The sequence below is a fragment of the Zingiber officinale genome, chromosome 5B (assembly GCF_018446385.1).
Source record: "Zingiber officinale cultivar Zhangliang chromosome 5B, Zo_v1.1, whole genome shotgun sequence".
NCBI classification, from domain to species: Eukaryota; Viridiplantae; Streptophyta; class Magnoliopsida; order Zingiberales; family Zingiberaceae; genus Zingiber; species Zingiber officinale.
This window is the reverse complement of record NC_055995.1, coordinates 130,602,261-130,618,883: the sequence shown is the minus strand read 5'-3', so window position 1 is coordinate 130,618,883 and position 16,623 is coordinate 130,602,261. Positions and strand designations below refer to the sequence as shown.

At 39.8% G+C, this 16,623-nt stretch overlaps 2 protein-coding genes across 2 annotated transcripts; one reads left to right on the top strand and one right to left on the bottom strand.

The window, feature by feature from the left end:
• The first annotated feature begins 5,206 nt into the window (after positions 1-5,206).
• Positions 5,207-9,594, top strand: LOC121986016 (nicotianamine aminotransferase 1-like). The gene is made up of 7 exons (XM_042539775.1): positions 5,207-5,655; positions 8,101-8,440; positions 8,522-8,734; positions 8,831-8,890; positions 8,971-9,126; positions 9,200-9,293; positions 9,376-9,594. The coding sequence occupies exons 1-7, from the start codon at positions 5,297-5,299 to the stop codon at positions 9,501-9,503; spliced, it is 1,350 nt and encodes a 449-aa protein (XP_042395709.1). The 5' UTR covers positions 5,207-5,296; the 3' UTR covers positions 9,504-9,594.
• Positions 9,595-9,827: 233 nt separating this feature from the next.
• LOC121986017 (histone H2AX-like) lies at positions 9,828-10,431 on the bottom strand. The gene is made up of 2 exons (XM_042539776.1): positions 10,144-10,431; positions 9,828-10,066 (listed from the first exon to the last, which is right to left on the bottom strand). The coding sequence occupies exons 1-2, from the start codon at positions 10,345-10,347 to the stop codon at positions 9,839-9,841; spliced, it is 432 nt and encodes a 143-aa protein (XP_042395710.1). The 5' UTR covers positions 10,348-10,431; the 3' UTR covers positions 9,828-9,838.
• Positions 10,432-16,623: the final 6,192 nt, after the last annotated feature.

The following is a 16,623-nucleotide window of genomic DNA, read 5'->3' as shown; positions in this document are numbered from 1 at the left end:
CCTGGCCCCGGGGCGCCCTCAGATGGATCGGTGAGCTGGTCGCGATGTGAATCGAGCCATCGCAACCCTGACGAGTGGATGTATGCGAGCCAGCTGAGAAGCCAGACCTGGAAGCGACGACAGGGAGTCTAGTGCAGTAAGAATCAAAGAAGACTGCACGCAGGCCTGATATGATAGCGGCTCGCAGGCCGGCACACGGCACACAGGTTGGATAATACTAGTAACACCCAAGCATAATAACGGTGTGAATCGCGAAGCACAACGACTCGATGGTCGGAACCACATCGGCTTGTCGACCGAACACCCTCTCGGCTCGAAGGTCGGTGTAGACAAATAGTATGAAGGCTGCGACGACTCGGAAGGCAACGACGTCCACTAGAGACGCGGCCATGGCCGCAGGAGGAGGCAACGGCGGTTGCCGGCTGCCACTGTGGCAGCGGGAGAAGGCAGCAGCGGCTGCCAGCGGTGAATGTGGCCGCGGGAGGGGGCAGCGGCGGCTGCCAGTGCGAGGAGGTGGCTGCCACGCATAGAGGCAGCTGGCCCGTGGGCTTCGGCATGAATGGGATGTGGCGGGATGGACGTGCAGGTGTCGGAGTCGGGTGGCTGTCGAAGGGTGAAGTCGACGAGGTCAAGACGACTATGGAGAACACGAGGGCGTGCAACAGGAACCTGCTCGGCCCGCCGATGAGGGGCCGGGAAAGGGGAGGCCACTACGGCCGGTGGTCTCTGCCGGCGAGGGGAGAGGAGCGAGAGAGCAGAGGAGTCAGGGGCGGCGTCCTAGGCCACGGTCGCGGCTATCGGCGATAATAGAGGGAGAGAAGATAAGAAGGGGCAGCCGACGGCCGGCAGCCGGCGTTGGCACTGGCAAGGAGCGTGGGAGGGAGAAGAAGACGACCTCCTGTTGGCGGCGGCGGAAAAAACCACGAGCCCAACCCCCTTTGCTCCTGGTGGCGGCATTGTAGTGGAGGCTGGAGGACAGGAGGTGGAGGAGAGGAGCAGCTGGCGGCTGGCTCCGGTGCCGACGAGGAAGGAGGAAGAAGGTCCTATTGGCGGCGGACCAAAAATTGCCCCCCTTTTTCTGCTACCCGCCCCCCCCCCCCCCCTTTTAACACCAAACCCTACTCACGCCCAAAAGACTGAAATGCCCCTCTCCTTTCCATTAATTCCCTCTGGGCCCCTCAACATATCCGCATCACCCAAGAAATACTTCAATCCTCCGAGATTCTTCATTTCAAATTCAGTGGCAAGCCTCCTTTCTAAATTAGTCATTCCTTCTGAGTCATCTCCTGTAATGATCATATCATCCACATATACTATTAGAGCAGCTATCTTACCTTGATGATGTTTTAAGAATAACGTGTGGTCTGAGTGGCTTTGCTTGAACTCATATCTTTTCACGGGAGTAGTTAGACGACCAAACCATGCTCTAGGAGATTGCTTCAGCCCATATAGAGTTCTTTGCAACTTACATACCACTTTAGTTTAAGTATCTGCCTGATAACCTGGAGGCACTTCCATGTATATTTCTTCTTCTAGGTCACCATGGAGAAAAGCATTCTTTACATCAAACTGATGTAAAGACCAATCAAGATTTGCTGCAAGAGACAACAGTACCCTGACAATATTTAATTTTGCTACTGGTGAGAAAGTTTCTTGATAGTCTATACCATTTGTCTGTGTATAGCCTTTCGCTATCAACCTTGATTTGTATCTCTCAATCGATCCATTGGCGTTATATTTGATAGAAAATACCCATTTGCATCCCACTATATTTTTATTCTCTGGTAGTGATACTAGCGTCCATGTCTTGTTTTTAAGCAATGCTGCCATCTCTTCTTCCATTGCTTGAGTCACCTAGGATTTCCCAATGCCTCTTCTACACTTGTAGGAACTTGATTTGAAGATAGTTCAGATACAAAGTGTTTTAGAGGGGTGGATAATCTTTGTGTAGATACATAATTTGCAATGGGATATTTAGACTGCCTAGTTTTCCCTTCAGGAGAGTACTGGTTTGGAGGTTTACCCCTATTGTGCCTGAAAGGTAATTCATAGCCAACAATAGTAGTTTTATCACTAGCATAAGGATGTACCTCAATGATATTCTCAGGAGATAGACTGGTGGATACTGGCGAGGGAGGGGTCTCGAGCGGTACTTGCATGGTATTGTTCGGGCAGAGTGAGATTCTTCCGGCAGCTTTACTGTGTTGCCCGGACAGGGAGAGGTTCCTCCTGGGCAATCTTCCGAATAATTTGTTGTTTCTTTTGTTGTTTCTCTTAAGTCAGAAAGTGAAATACTTGCTTCATTTAGTTGGTCATACGAGAGCCACGTAGTCCCTTCTGATATCGTCTCCCCCTGAAGGGAAGTAGTGGGGGAGTAACATAATTCAGATTCCATGAAGGTAACATCCAGAGTAACATATGTACAGCGAGTCGATGGATCATAACATCGATACCCCCTTCTGGTGGGTACCATATCCCACAAAAATACAACGGATGGCACGGGGATCAAGCTTAGTCCGTTGGGTTTCAGGAAGATGGACAAGAGCCACACATCCAAAAACACGAGGTGGAAGCATCAGAATGGTAGGTAATGAGATTGCGGTCGCCAGAACTTGTAACGGAGTTTGGAACCCTAATACTTTAGAGGGCATTCGATTAATGAGATATACGGTGGTACAGACAGCTTCAGCCCAGAGGTGCTGCGGGGCATGGGCCCCAAGAAGGAGAGCTCGAGTAGTCTCCAGGATATATAGATTTTTTCACTCCGCAATACCATTCTGTTGGGGAGTATGAGGGCAAGAGGTCTCATGAATGAGACCATGTGAACTAAAATATTGAAAGAAGGATTGATTAATATACTCGCCTCCATTGTCGGAGCGAAGCGTCTTGATTTTAGCTCCAAATTGCGTCTAAATAAGAGTCTGAAAAGACTAAAATATAGTTAACACTTCCTTTTTATGGCGCAGTAGATAAATCCAAGTCATGCGGGTACAATCATCAATAAATGTCACAAATCGTCGGTAACCAGACGACGTGGGATTTGGAACAGGACCCCAAACATCAGAATGGACTAATGCAAACAGAATATCACATTTATTATGTCATAATGGATACGAGACTCTGTGGTTTTTTACTAATAAACAAGTTTCGCATTTAAAATCCATAGAAGGTAAACCCACAAATAACGCTGGAAACACATGCTGCAAATAACTGAAAGAAGGGTGGCCCTGTCGGTGATGCCACAGAAGAACCTGTTGTGCTTGATAATCACTAGATGTGTGGTGAGCACTACCATTGATGAAGTCATCCATGTAATAAAGTCCCCCCCCCCTTAGTACCACGCCCAATGATCTCTTTTGTGAGAATATCCTGAATGACACAAAACGTGGGATAAATCAGTATAATACAATGCAAATCTTTAGTAAGTTGGCCAATAGATAGTAACTTGTGGGACAAGGAAGGCACTAATAGGGTATTAGATAAGGATAGGGTAGGGAACAATTGCACAATCTCAGCCCCAGTTACCAAAGATATGTCGCCATTAGCATTGACAATTGTGGTTCGCCTGGGAGGAGTGCGTTGACTAAAATCCATCACATCAAAAGTCATGTGATCCGTCGCACCAAAATCAAGTATCCAGGAATGATCTGCTATCCCTTGGGTCGAGCCAAGAAGAGTATTACCTAAAGAAGTAGGTAGACCATCAGGTGGAAGGATGGACAGTTGTTGCTCGACTATTCGGTTTGGGACATCTTGTCCACTGGTCTGGCCTAGATCAATATTCTGCCCTGTTGTTTGGGTAGCGGCTCCTGCCACTGCAACTCGGCCTGGTCTAACCATTGCACCAAATGAACTGCCCTCCTTTCCAATATCTCGCCCGTCAATAAGGGATGCCTTGCTAAGTCTGCCTGCCTAGCTTGACCAAGAGCCCTGCCCACTGCTATTTTTCCTCTTGCGGGCCTGGAGGTTGTGTCACAAGTTGGGGTATCCATGAAGTTTAAAACAGTTGTCACGGGAGTGCTTAATGCTACCACAATGCGAGCAAGGAAGGGCCTTGGTGGTAGGGTCTGTTCTCCTACCAGAACTCGACTGAGCACCAACGTGAGGTGGAACCCGAGGACCTGACTTAGAACCTCGTGTTGCTAAGCCTGCTCTATGTAGATCATCTGCAGGGTGGTTGGTCATTACTGATCGTCGAGTAGCCTCTCGACGAACATGGGCAAAAGTCTGCTCTAGTGTGGGAAACGGCTGAAGTTGTAGAATATCACTACGAATATTATCAAGATGATCATCAAGACCATCCAAAAATTGGTAGACGCGGTCTTCTTGAACCAAGAAATTATACCGCTCAATATCACCAGGACATTCCATCGGATTTAGTCGTCGAAAATCAATTTCTCGCCAAAGTCCTTAAAGATCTGAATAAAACTTCTGTAGAGAACCACCAGCTTGTTTAAGTCGTGTCACCCGACGGTGAAGATCATACACTTGAGAGGTGTCGCTGTCGTCAAAGTATGTCGTGGCCAGGGCGTCCCATACCGATTTCGCAGTTGGGAAACGAATGAAATTCCCAATAAGGGAAACATCCATAGAGTTGATTAGCCAACCTTTGACAATAGCATTCTCAGTACGCCATCGTCGAAAAGTCGGATCGGCCAGGGCTGGCTGAGGGAAATCTCCATTGATATATCTCAGTTTATCTTTGCCTGAGATATACATTTCAGCCACCTGGGACCATAAAACATAGTTGGAGTCATCCAGTTTTAGGCCTATCGGAGCTATACTATGTCAGATCCGAAGGTAATTTGGCTGGCGAGTTAATTGGATTGAGTGGTTAGGTCGGTTGAAGGAATTTCGACAATCATGGTAGAGATTGAACCTGACTCTGATACAATGTCAAACCTTTAGGTAGAAGTCATACTTTATTTATCGAAAAAATATACATTATATAATGATATAACATAATATGAATTATAGTAAAAAATTAAATAAAAATTAAATACTAATTAATACTATCTATCCTATCATAATTTAAAAATTATATTCTTAATTAATTACAGTATCCTATCATAATTTAAAGATTGTATCTCTAACTAATTACAGTCATGAATTGAATGCTCCCAATTAAGTGAATACAGTCCACACACCCCACGCCTCGTTCGTGATTTGTACAATGTTTGTGGTCCAAATAATTATAAACAGAACAATTGAAGCGACACTTCGTCGAAGCAACCATTTCACATCACAAGAACTTGCGTCTCTCCCAAATCTCACTCCCTCTCTCTCCCTCCCTTCAATGGCGCCCACGTCCCAGATTCGCATCTCGAGCAACCAGTTTCCGCAGGAACCTATCGCATCCGATGCCGGCGCCGATATCGGGGCAGCCGCCCAGAAGGCGAACGGCCCCCTGGCGGCCAGGTGCAACCCGATCCTGTCGGAGAGCAAGACGTCGATACGGGGCGTGGTGGCGCAGCTGCTAGCGGTGGCCCGCCAGACGGAGAACAACAAGCCGCTGATATCGCTCGGCGTCGGCGACGCCTCGGCCTTCTCCTGCTTCAAGAAGGGCAAGCGCTTCGCCGACTCCCTCGTCGCCATCGTCTCCGCCGCCACTTTCGATTGCTACCCCCCTTCCTACGGATTTCCCTTCGCCCGCAGGTTGGTAATTAATTTTCATAATTTCTTGATTTTTTTTTGTTTAATTCTCCTTCGCATTTAAGTTCACGTGTTGCTTGCTTGCTTGCATTCCCGTATCTTGAAAATTAAAATTAATTTTATCTGTTTAGAGCAAATAATTTAGCTCTACAGTACTGCAATATTGATAATACACGTAGGACAGATCTCGAATCCTTATCACATCACGAATCTTTGATGACAGAGCAAGGAGTTGTCCATCTTAGCTAATTATATTATCATATAATCAAACGGTTGCTCTCCGATAAAAACTTAACCGTAGTTAATTGAAGGATTTTTAGGATAAAATACTACACGTTTAGAAAAGAAAACGTTTGGCAAAGACCCTCCTTTTTCTAATTTAATAGTAATTAAAAACGTTATCATATGGAGAAGCTGACGCGTGGAAGACAAAAGCGGTACATTTTTTCAAAAATAGTCTATCGCTATTCCAATCCGACACTATCATTTGGAGCCCATCACGCCACGTACAGTGATTATAGATTATATGGTGCTCACCTGCCAACTAATTGTCTTTTTCTCAAATTTTATTGAAAATAAATTCCAATTTAGCAAAAATGTCAATATTCTAAAAAGAAAAAAAAACATAGATTGTGTAACTGAGAAAAAATAGAATTGAATTATCTTTTTATTTACTTTGACTCTGTATTTTTCAATTATTTTGAGTGAATATATAGTTTGTCTTTTGCTTCACTTCCAGAGGTTTCTCCATGTCAATTTTCGGCCGCTAGAATTGTAACATTTTCTTGGACGTCTCTTTTTTTAAGAAAATACCCTCCATTATTTTTTAGAAAATAAATTAAATACCTTGAATGCCTGTGTTTACTATAAAGTAGTATTTTATCCCTTTGTAATTCAAAAAGAATATTTAATCCTCTTTGCCAAAAGTTAAGAAAATTTATAAAGCGTGACTGTGCCATTATCATTTTTTTATCTTTTTTTTTAAGTATTAAATTAACTATTAAATCTTTCGATAAAATCCTTATAAAATTAATACATGGACCAATATAAATAATAAAATAGTAACAACTCTAAAAAAAAATAACTAGTCAAAATTTTATTCTATCATTCTCACCAAACTCAAAAAGAATCAAAATTCTAAATTGATGAATCAAATTCAAATAAAGATGAAATAAAATTCATCATTAAAATCTTTTCATCATCAAATATCACATATAATAAAATAGGAGTAAAGTATTGATGTAGTAAAATTATACCAATATTTAACCTTTCTTCTATTAAGTATTATGATTTTTAAGTACAATTCCTAGACTTTTGGAAAGTGAAGTTGTTAAAATCTTATGTACTTTCTTCTATTTCATTCATCTATCAAAAGAATCCACATACATTATTTCTTTATATGTGGTTTTAGGTTTATGCAGTATATTAAGATATTTAAGTAGTAATTTGTAGTCACAGTAGCCTATAAAATTCTTTTCTAGATTTTGTAATGTCCAAAATATATAATGATGTATTCAATATGTTTTTTACCTTTTAAAATTATTATAGAAAATGATAAAAAAGACAAGGTGAAATTATCTCTGGTACATATTTTTATATCTATGTTTTAGTAGGGGCTAAATATTATTTTTAAAATATAGAGGGTAAAATACTATATGGGTTAAAGGTATTTAGCCCCCAAAAAATCTAAGGGAGTGCTTGGTTGGATGATATGAGGATGGGGAATTGGAACGAAATGAAAAATTGATGTTTGGTTTTAGAAATTGATAGTGGCACCCGATTGCAATCATGCGCACTCTACTAAGTAAGAGTTGCACGACAGAGGAGGGAATGAAGGTGGAGAACTGCTGCTTGTGTTGTTGTGTGTACCTTGCCTATGATCGCACTCCTTATATAGAAGCTTAGATCAATGATTAATGATCATTATTTACCTTGATCGGTCTGGCATTCGGCGCACGTAGGTTGTACTGGTACACGAATCAATATGGTTCAGTGCAATCCGAGCCCTAAATTTACACCTTTATGTGTACCCACACGTGAGAAAGAAGCTCTCCCCATACATTTGTTCACATCCTTAATATATATGAATCAATATAAAATAACCAACATGTCATGAAACTCTTAATATAAAACTAAAATCTCGTTCATAATAGAACTTCTATACCTTTTCATCTCTTCACCTTTGACACCTTTGACACATATTCGATAGCATTGAGGCTGAATGAAAGACCTTATTGGTCAATTAGGAGAGCTTATACTATCTCCACCTTTGACACATTCGATAGCATTGAGGCTGAATCAAAGACCTTATTGATCAATTAGGAGAGCTTATACGATCTCTTCACCTTTGACACCTTTGACACATATTCGATAGCATTGAGGCTGAATCAAAGACCTTATTGATCAATTAGGAGAGCTTATACGACTTGTGAATGAATGAATGAACAGAGCAGTCGCAGGGCACCTGTCGAAGGGAGTGAAGCATGGAATCCGAGAGGACGATGTGTACATGATGGTGGGCGGAACGCAGGCCATCCAGATCTGTCTGACGGTGCTGGCAAGCCCAGGTTCCAACCTGCTCCTCCCTCGCCCGGGCTTCCCTCCTTACGAGGCCATCTGCGAGATCGTAGGCATCGAACCCAGGTTCTACGACCTGACACCCCACCGCGGCTGGGAGCTCGACCTCTCACAAATCCGCTCCCTGGCCGACGCCAACACTGCCGGATTAGTCATCATCAACCCCAACAACCCCTGCGGTGCCGTCTACTCGCATGCCCATCTCCAACAGGTGCGCCGTAACTCACTCATGCATCGAGCTCCACTGTGTCTACAAGACTTTGATTAACTTTCGAGGTTTCATTGATGGCAGATTGCGGAAACTGCAGGAGACTTGGGCATTCCTGTTATCGCAGACGAGATATATGAGAATATGGTTTTTGGTGGAAGCAAATTTGTCCGAATGGCGTCCTTCGCACACTCGACGCCGGTCATCACAATCGGAGCCTTGTCCAAGCGCTGGATGCTCCCGGGTTGGCGTCTCGGATGGCTGGCCTTTTGTGATCCTTATGGGACTATAAAACAGGTGAGAGCTACAAGATTTTTCATCGCAATAACTAGTTGAGGCTAATCAGTAAAAAAAGATCAGCTTGAACTTAAAGGTTCTGCCTTTATGTGATAGATAAAGGTGGCAACAGAGATGCTTATGAATGTCACTGCAGGACCAGTATCAATGATTCAGGTAGATACCAACTGACCTCTCGCTATCCACAATGAAATCGAGAATTCAGCACCTTGCATGTGTTTTTTTTCATCAAACAGGCAGCGGTTCCCAATATTCTATCTGATGCTCATGAAGATTTCCATTCCCAAGTCCTGCAAGTGTTAGAATCCTCACTAGATGCTCTGTATACAAAGATTGAGCAAATCAAGCCACTGCGATGCCACTCCAAACCTCAAGGTTCAATGTTCATGATGGTTAGTTCTTATTCATCCCTACCACAGCTATGTCCGATGGAATCTCAGTCACTAACCATGCCTTCGATTGCAGGTTGAGATTAATACTACACTTCTGTTTGGAATTGAAAATGATATGGATTTTGCGACAGAGTTGATGAGAGAAGAATCAGTGCTAGTTCTACCAGGTAATGCAGATTCATGATTTCTTGATTAGAAGAGTCGGTGGAAATAATTGTACAATATTAATACTTCAAAGTGCAATTACAGGCTCAGTAATAGGCATGAAAAACTGGATACGAATATTCTTTGGAATTCCTGCTGATATACTGAAAGAGGCAAGTGATAGAATTCAAACATTCTGCAGCAGAAGACAAATTACAATCAAAAGCCTGTAACATCAAGAACAAGGATTGAAGATTCAATAAAGATATCATGTAAAGCTAGCTAACCAATTATGTCAATTGAAATCATCATGTTAGCCGCGTATGGTAATGAATAATCAACATAATTTTAGATCAGATAATTGCGCATATAAAGCAACTTCCATTGAAAGAGATTTCTAATTACAGCTCCAAAGATTCCTTTGCATCCAAAACAGAAAGATGAGCAGAAATTTTTTTTTAAAAAAAAAGCCTAGAATTCTTGGGAGGCCGATCCGATCTCTGGTTTACCCTTCCCTCCGCCTTGCTTCTTGGGCAGATGAGCAGAAATTTTTTAAAAAAAAAAAAGCCTAGAATTCTTGGGAGGCCGATCCGATCTCTGGTTTACCCTTCCCTCCGCCTTGCTTCTTGGGCAGCAAAGCCTGGTGGATGTTGGGCACAACTCCGCCATTGGAGATCGTCGCACCAGCTAGGAGCTTGCCAAGCTCCTCATCGTTCTTCACGGCCAACTGAATATGCCTCGGAATGATGCGGTTCTTCTTATTATCCCTGGCAGCGTTTCCGGCCAACTCCAGCACCTGGAACAATCAAGAAATGTAAACTTGGGTAGAGAAGGGGATCCCTAGTGAAACAACTAAACAATAAAGCGATTTACCTCAGCAGCGAGGTATTCGAGGACTGCAGAGAGATAGACAGGCGCGCCGGAACCAACGCGCTGAGCATATCGGCCGGCCTTAAGGTAGCGAGCGATGCGGCCCACCGGGAACTGGAGGCCGGCCTTCTGCGACCGAGAAACAGCCTTCGTACCCTTGGCCTTGCCGCGGCCACCCTTGGTCGTCGTCGCCGCCGTCGAACTCATCGCGTCGTTCGAGATCGAAGTTATTCCCCGAGAGAAAAACAGCCGAGTTGGTTGCTGGATCGTGAGGGTTTGCACAGGAATTTATAGATGCGTCTCTACGCCCAGCGGGCGCCATTGGATAATGCGTCGTCCCGCGGATTGCCAGCGTGGAACAGCAGGATCCGTTAGATGATGGGCGAAATATAAATATCCGACGGTCAAAATTGACTCTCACATGGCGGAAATCTTCCGCGCTCTCGCTGACGCTGAGTCGCTGGGCAAAAATTTGAAACTTAAAAAACGGGTTAATTTAATGGGCCGGGCTGATTTCTTTAATATTTTGTCAACCGCAAATTTAATACATCAAAAATTATGATATCACATATGGCATGGCTGTATAAAAGGTTTACAATTGTTCCTATAATACTTTCCAAAATTCTCTAAGTTTTGAAATTTATTTTATAATAATTTTTAAAAAGAATTCCATAATTTTATATGATAAAAGGTACTAATTATAGTAAATTTTTTAAGTTGTTATTTTTCATCCTCATATTTTTAATAATTTACATATTCATTATAAGAAATTATATTATATTATGATTTTACAATTGTCCCGCAAATATGTTTGTAACTTTGACATGGATATCAAATAATATTACATTTTAAGATTTACAATTTCATGTTCATCTCTTCGATTTTAGATTACATGGAGATCTTTTTGAATTTATAATTTTATGTTCATATGTCAATTTATAATTTTAGAATTTTATATTGATCTCTAAACAATGCATAAATTTAATTAGATTGTACGAGTTAATACATGGATTATAAAAATAATAATAATAATAATATGTAGAAGCTATGTGATGCAGGTCCAACCCGTGTTAAAGTCCAACATTAGTATTCAAATTTCAAATAGAAATAACTTTGGACTCAGAATTCGAAATCAGGTTTTGCCTATCGTCACGTGTGTAGAATTCGAAAAACCTACATTTGTTACAGGTGAAACAGTAACCATCAAATTTTCAGTCCCAAATTCCGATGTTTAAATCCTTTTTAGAGCTTTTTGCTATTTTTAGTAATTTTTATTTTTTGAAGTATTTAGGGTAATTTTATATTTCTGGTATTTTTTAGAAAGAATTTCTCTTGATTCTTGATTTGAGTTAAAATTGTTAAGTTAATTACTTTTCTTTTCGAATAAAAGTTTATTTCTTTTTTTTACAATGTTAAAATTAAAATGTTAATTGTAATTATTGTAATGTCTTTCTTTATTTGAGTCTTAGGTTGTGGTTTATATAAGAGTTATGTTTAAATGCTAAGAGATTAACCCTCAAATTTTAATAAAAAGTTTTCTTTTTGAAGATTAATTCCTCTTTTTATCTTTTCTTCAATTTTCCTTTTCGCGTCAATGATAATCATTATCCTGCATGGCGTCACTAGCTATACCGACTAAGTTAGGGTCTCACAACTCATAATTGTTTTATTTTTATGTTTAAGTTGTGCCAATCAAGTTACATTTATGTCAGCCAAGTTAGCCCACATTTGTATCAATCGTTATATCGCACGGCGTCAGTATGCCAACAGTCAAGTGACTAAAGAAGTTGATCAACACAAGTGGCTTAACATAGAAGGTGGTGAATGCTTTAATTTAAATGCCTTTTTAGAATTTTGTTTGGCAACTAATGCTCACAAAAACACTCTTAAATGTCCCTAATTTTCTTTCAAGTGGCAAAGAAAATGCCATCGAGCATGGAAACAAACAACAAAAATTTGTCTTTGGATTCGAACTTTTTTTATTAATATTCTCTTTACCAAAAATTAGATCTTTATCTATAAAGGTCACTAAGAAGTTTTTACTTGTCTTGTACTCATTTAAGTGGATTTTCTTCTAAAGAGGATTTAAGGGTGTATTTGTACAGTTGACTATGTCTTTGACTATCATAAAAATTTATTTAAGACAACCAAGATAGATGGTAAGAAGTGGGAAAGTTTTTGATGTTTTACTTTCATTTTTTTTTAATCTAGAATGACCTCTACATCAAGTGTTGACTTGACTAGAAGGGATTTAATTTAGTCGAGGTTATTTTTATTGAATGATTTATAACTTATCAGTAAGAGAATTTCAGACAATGTATAATATGCATATGCTCGTAGATACTCACCTCATTGCCTCATTAATTTATATATGTGATTGAATGAATATCAGAGATACTCGACACATTATAGGCCAAGAAGGAACGACATTTTGGAACAATGATCGTCTGTCTTTATTGTTTTTAGGGTATTATTCACCATTAAATTTTTATAAAATTTAAATTTATAAATTACTAACATGAAACTTCATGATCTCATATTTTTTAAACCTTACAACCATATATATTTCTTTCCTAATTAAAAAAAAAACATCTGTAATATTATATTTAAATTTAAAACACTTATTTTAATTAAAAAAAATATTAAAAAAAAATGATGAAGGAGCGGCTCCATCTGTATGGAGTCGCTCCTTGCCAAATGGGGAAGAAGCTCCCTCTCACATCTGTAGTGGGAGCTCCGAAGGAGCTCCCACTGTGGATGCTCTTATGATTAATCCAGTCGGAATACTTATATATATATATATATATATATATATATATAAGGTTGTTCGTATAATCGTTTTCGGGTCAAGTTTAACTAGTTTGACTAAACTTGAGTGGGTTTGAACTTGAGTTTTGATGTTTAAACAATATGTGAGACAATATATGAAAAGAGGTCAAATAAGTCAAGGTTAATCAGATATTTGAAGATATGTAAGATGGAAGTCAAGTACGTCATGAAAGCTTGAATACTTGACCGAAAATATCTAATTGGAGGTTAAAAAAGGTAAAGTCCTAACTCGAGGTTTAGGCAAGACAGACCTAACTGCGGTTAGGAAAAGTAAATTCTAAGTGGGTCTGGGAAGACCGCACGTTGGCAAGGGAAAACTCCTAACTGCGATTAGGCAAATCAAAGTTCAAGTGGGTCAAGGAGGATCACACGTTAGCAAAGGAAAATCCAAGTGAGTTAAGGAGGACCACACGGCGGTAAGAGAAAAGTCCTAACTGTTATTAGGTAAAAAAAATCTAAGTGGATAAGAACCGCACTCGATAATCGGAAGTTCAACAGGAAGTTAGCAAAGACCAAGTAGGTCAAAGGTCGACCAGACACTTGGTGGGGAAGCCTCAACAGGTCACAGTTGACCGGATATTGAACAAGGGAACCCTAGACTTGGATCAAGTGAGTTAAGATTGGGAAATTAATTAGGTAATCGATTGACCCTAATCTAATCGATTAGAGTAATCAATTAGGTCAAGTATAATCGATTGGTCCAATCATCAGGGCGAGTTTTTTTGCAAGAACAGAAGGTGGCGGAATCGATTGGGCAATCGATTCAGGCCATGCTAATCGACTGAGGCAATTGATTAAGAGTTTTTTTTGTCGCGGGAGAGTGAATCGATTGAGGCTTAATCAATTGGGATAATCAATTAAGGTATTTCGCGAGAGAACAGAGAGTTTGAGAAATGATATGACAATCGATTAAGGCTTTTTGAATAGATTGAGATGACTCACTAATTGATTAGGGTTCAGAAAAAGAGCTGTTCTGTAGGTGTTCGAACGGTTAGTTGATGTGACAATCGATTAGAGAAAAACCTAATCAATTAGAGACGTTGAGTATGCAAGTACCCGTGGGAGTTTTAGTATGATCAACCAAGTCAAGTTAGGTCTTGTTGTGGTTTGATGCTTGTGTCTAAGTGTTCAGGAGCTTAAGAGAATAGGAAGTCGAACAAAAGATGTAGCTAGCGAGAAGGACGACACTGGAGAGAGTCGACGGTCTCAGTGCATCCGAGGGACGAGGCACTGCGGAAGAGTAAGCAGGCGGACGAGAAGGAATCGCGCAGCGGTTCTGGGGAACGAGAAACCAGAGCGAAATGTTACTCAAGAAGGCCAGAAAATGAGTTCGGGTGAGTCCTATTTTGAATGACTAAAATCACCCAAACGAGTGGAGCCGGAGCGGAAGACTCGGACCAAAAGTCAACCAGAATTTGACTTTGGTCGAGGCGCTCGGACCAGAAAGTTTATTGCAAAGTCACTTGTTGCTATTGGGTACGATGTGAATAAAATTTTATCCATGTTTAGGCGCTTGGAACCTTTTCAAGCACTCCGATCAAGGCTATAAATATAATTCTGATCCTAGTAGCTAGAAATAATAACTTGTAATCAATTTCTTTGTCTGGTCTATTACTGCATGAGCTGTCAACGCTGTAAGAGGTTTCCCCGCCTGAAAGAGACTTTAGTGGGCTTTTTCAACGTCTTGGATGAGCAATATTCTGATTACAAACCAAGTAAATTCTTATGTGCCTCTTCTTTTTTTCCCAATTAGTTTCTTTATTCTTTTTATACAAGTATTAGTTTTAATCAAGTTATAAGTCGAGAAATGTTCGTTTTTATTCTCAGGCAATTCACTCCCCCCCCCTTGTCGGTCATAAGGGACCAACAAGTGGTATCAGAGCAAGGTCACTTCAGAAGGACTAATCGTCGACTGAAGTACAAGATATGGCTGGACCGAAGATCTACCCTCCTAAGTTTGAGGGGGAGTTCGCGATTTAAAAAAGAAAGATGGAGGTATTTTTCAAAACGGACTTTGATTTATTACTAATTTTGAAGTATGTTTTTATAGCACCAAAAGACAAAGAAGAATATTAATAGACCAAAAAAGAGCAAGCATATTTCGTAGCCAATGGATGAGCTAAATTTCATCTGTTGAGCATGCCACCTCTGTAAGAAGTCAATAGAATCGATGCATACGAATCAGCAAAGGAGTTTTGGGAGAAGTTCCTGGAGCTACATGAAGGTACATCCGAAGCCAAACTCATGAGACGGGACCTGCTTCGGAACCAAATCAGCAACCTCTGACTAGAAGAAGGAGAAACCATCTCACATCTTCACTCAAAGATCAAGGAACTCATCACTGGACATAAATTTCGGAGAAAAGGTAACCAAATCAAAATTCACTAAGATACGCACTTAACGCATTTCTTAGGACTCCCGAATGTTTAACCTTAGTAGATGCATATTACATCTCTAAGGATTTAGAAGTAAGTATATTAGAAGAATTATTTTCTACACATGAAATTCATGAATCTAGAAATATAGATCTAAAAACGAAGATAACACAGAACATTGCCCTTAAGGCAAAAATAGACGAATCAGAATCTGAAACGTCTTTCAATGATGAGGAAACAGTTTTTATGATAAGAAAGTTTAAAAAAAATTATTAAAACTAATAAGTTTAATCAAGTGTAGAGTAAAAGAAGGAAAATAAAGGTAAGATGCTACCACTGCGACGAAGAATGGCACGTCAAACACGACGGTCCAAATATAAAGAACAAAAAAAAGAACAAAAAACCGATCCAGACAAAACATGGAAATCTAAAAGAAACGTGGGACTAAACGTCGTCAGAGTTAGAGATCGAAGCACAGTCAGACTTGCATTAATGGCAAGTCATCAAGTAGAAGAAGACAAAGCGAGCTATTCCGAGATGAGCATCGAGAGCATCAATGAAGGGGGAGCAACGTCAAAAGGAAGCAGCACTACAGGAGAAGCTTCAGATCAAGAGATTGACAAGGTAAGTCAAGTACGAACTCTATCCCCTGACAAATTATTTAAATTAATAAAAATATTGTCTAAAACTTCCTTTAAATTAAAAATTAAGAATAAAAAAATTATTAAAAAATAATAATAATTTAAAAGAAGCCCTAGCAACATCTTATCAATTGGAAGATTTTGACAAACATAAAATAGAAAATGAAAATTTAAAAGAGCAAATACAAAATTTGAAAAGTTTTGTATGTTCAATTTTTAATCCTTCAAATTTTAGAAATAATTTAGGACTAAATTGGTACTTTAGATTTCATAAGGACCAAGTGAGAAAGTTGTCACCAAAATATATCCCTAAGAAATTTTTGATTAACCCTGTTGGAAGAAATTTATATTGAGTTCCAAAATCGGACCTAATTGTTTTTTGCATGCCCTAATCTTTAATTGAATTAAAGTTTTTAAAAAAAAAAATTAAATAAATTCCTTTGCATGATTTCTATTATAAATTAATTAGAATTTAATTTTTTCAAGAAAAAGGATTTCATTACCCATCTAGAGAAATTTTTTCAAATTTTTGAACGATTGCATTATTTTTCTATGATTTATTTTTCAAAAATCATATTTTTAATTTTAAAATATTTCGCAATGCTATCATTTGTAAAGTTAATTTTTTGTGAAACTTT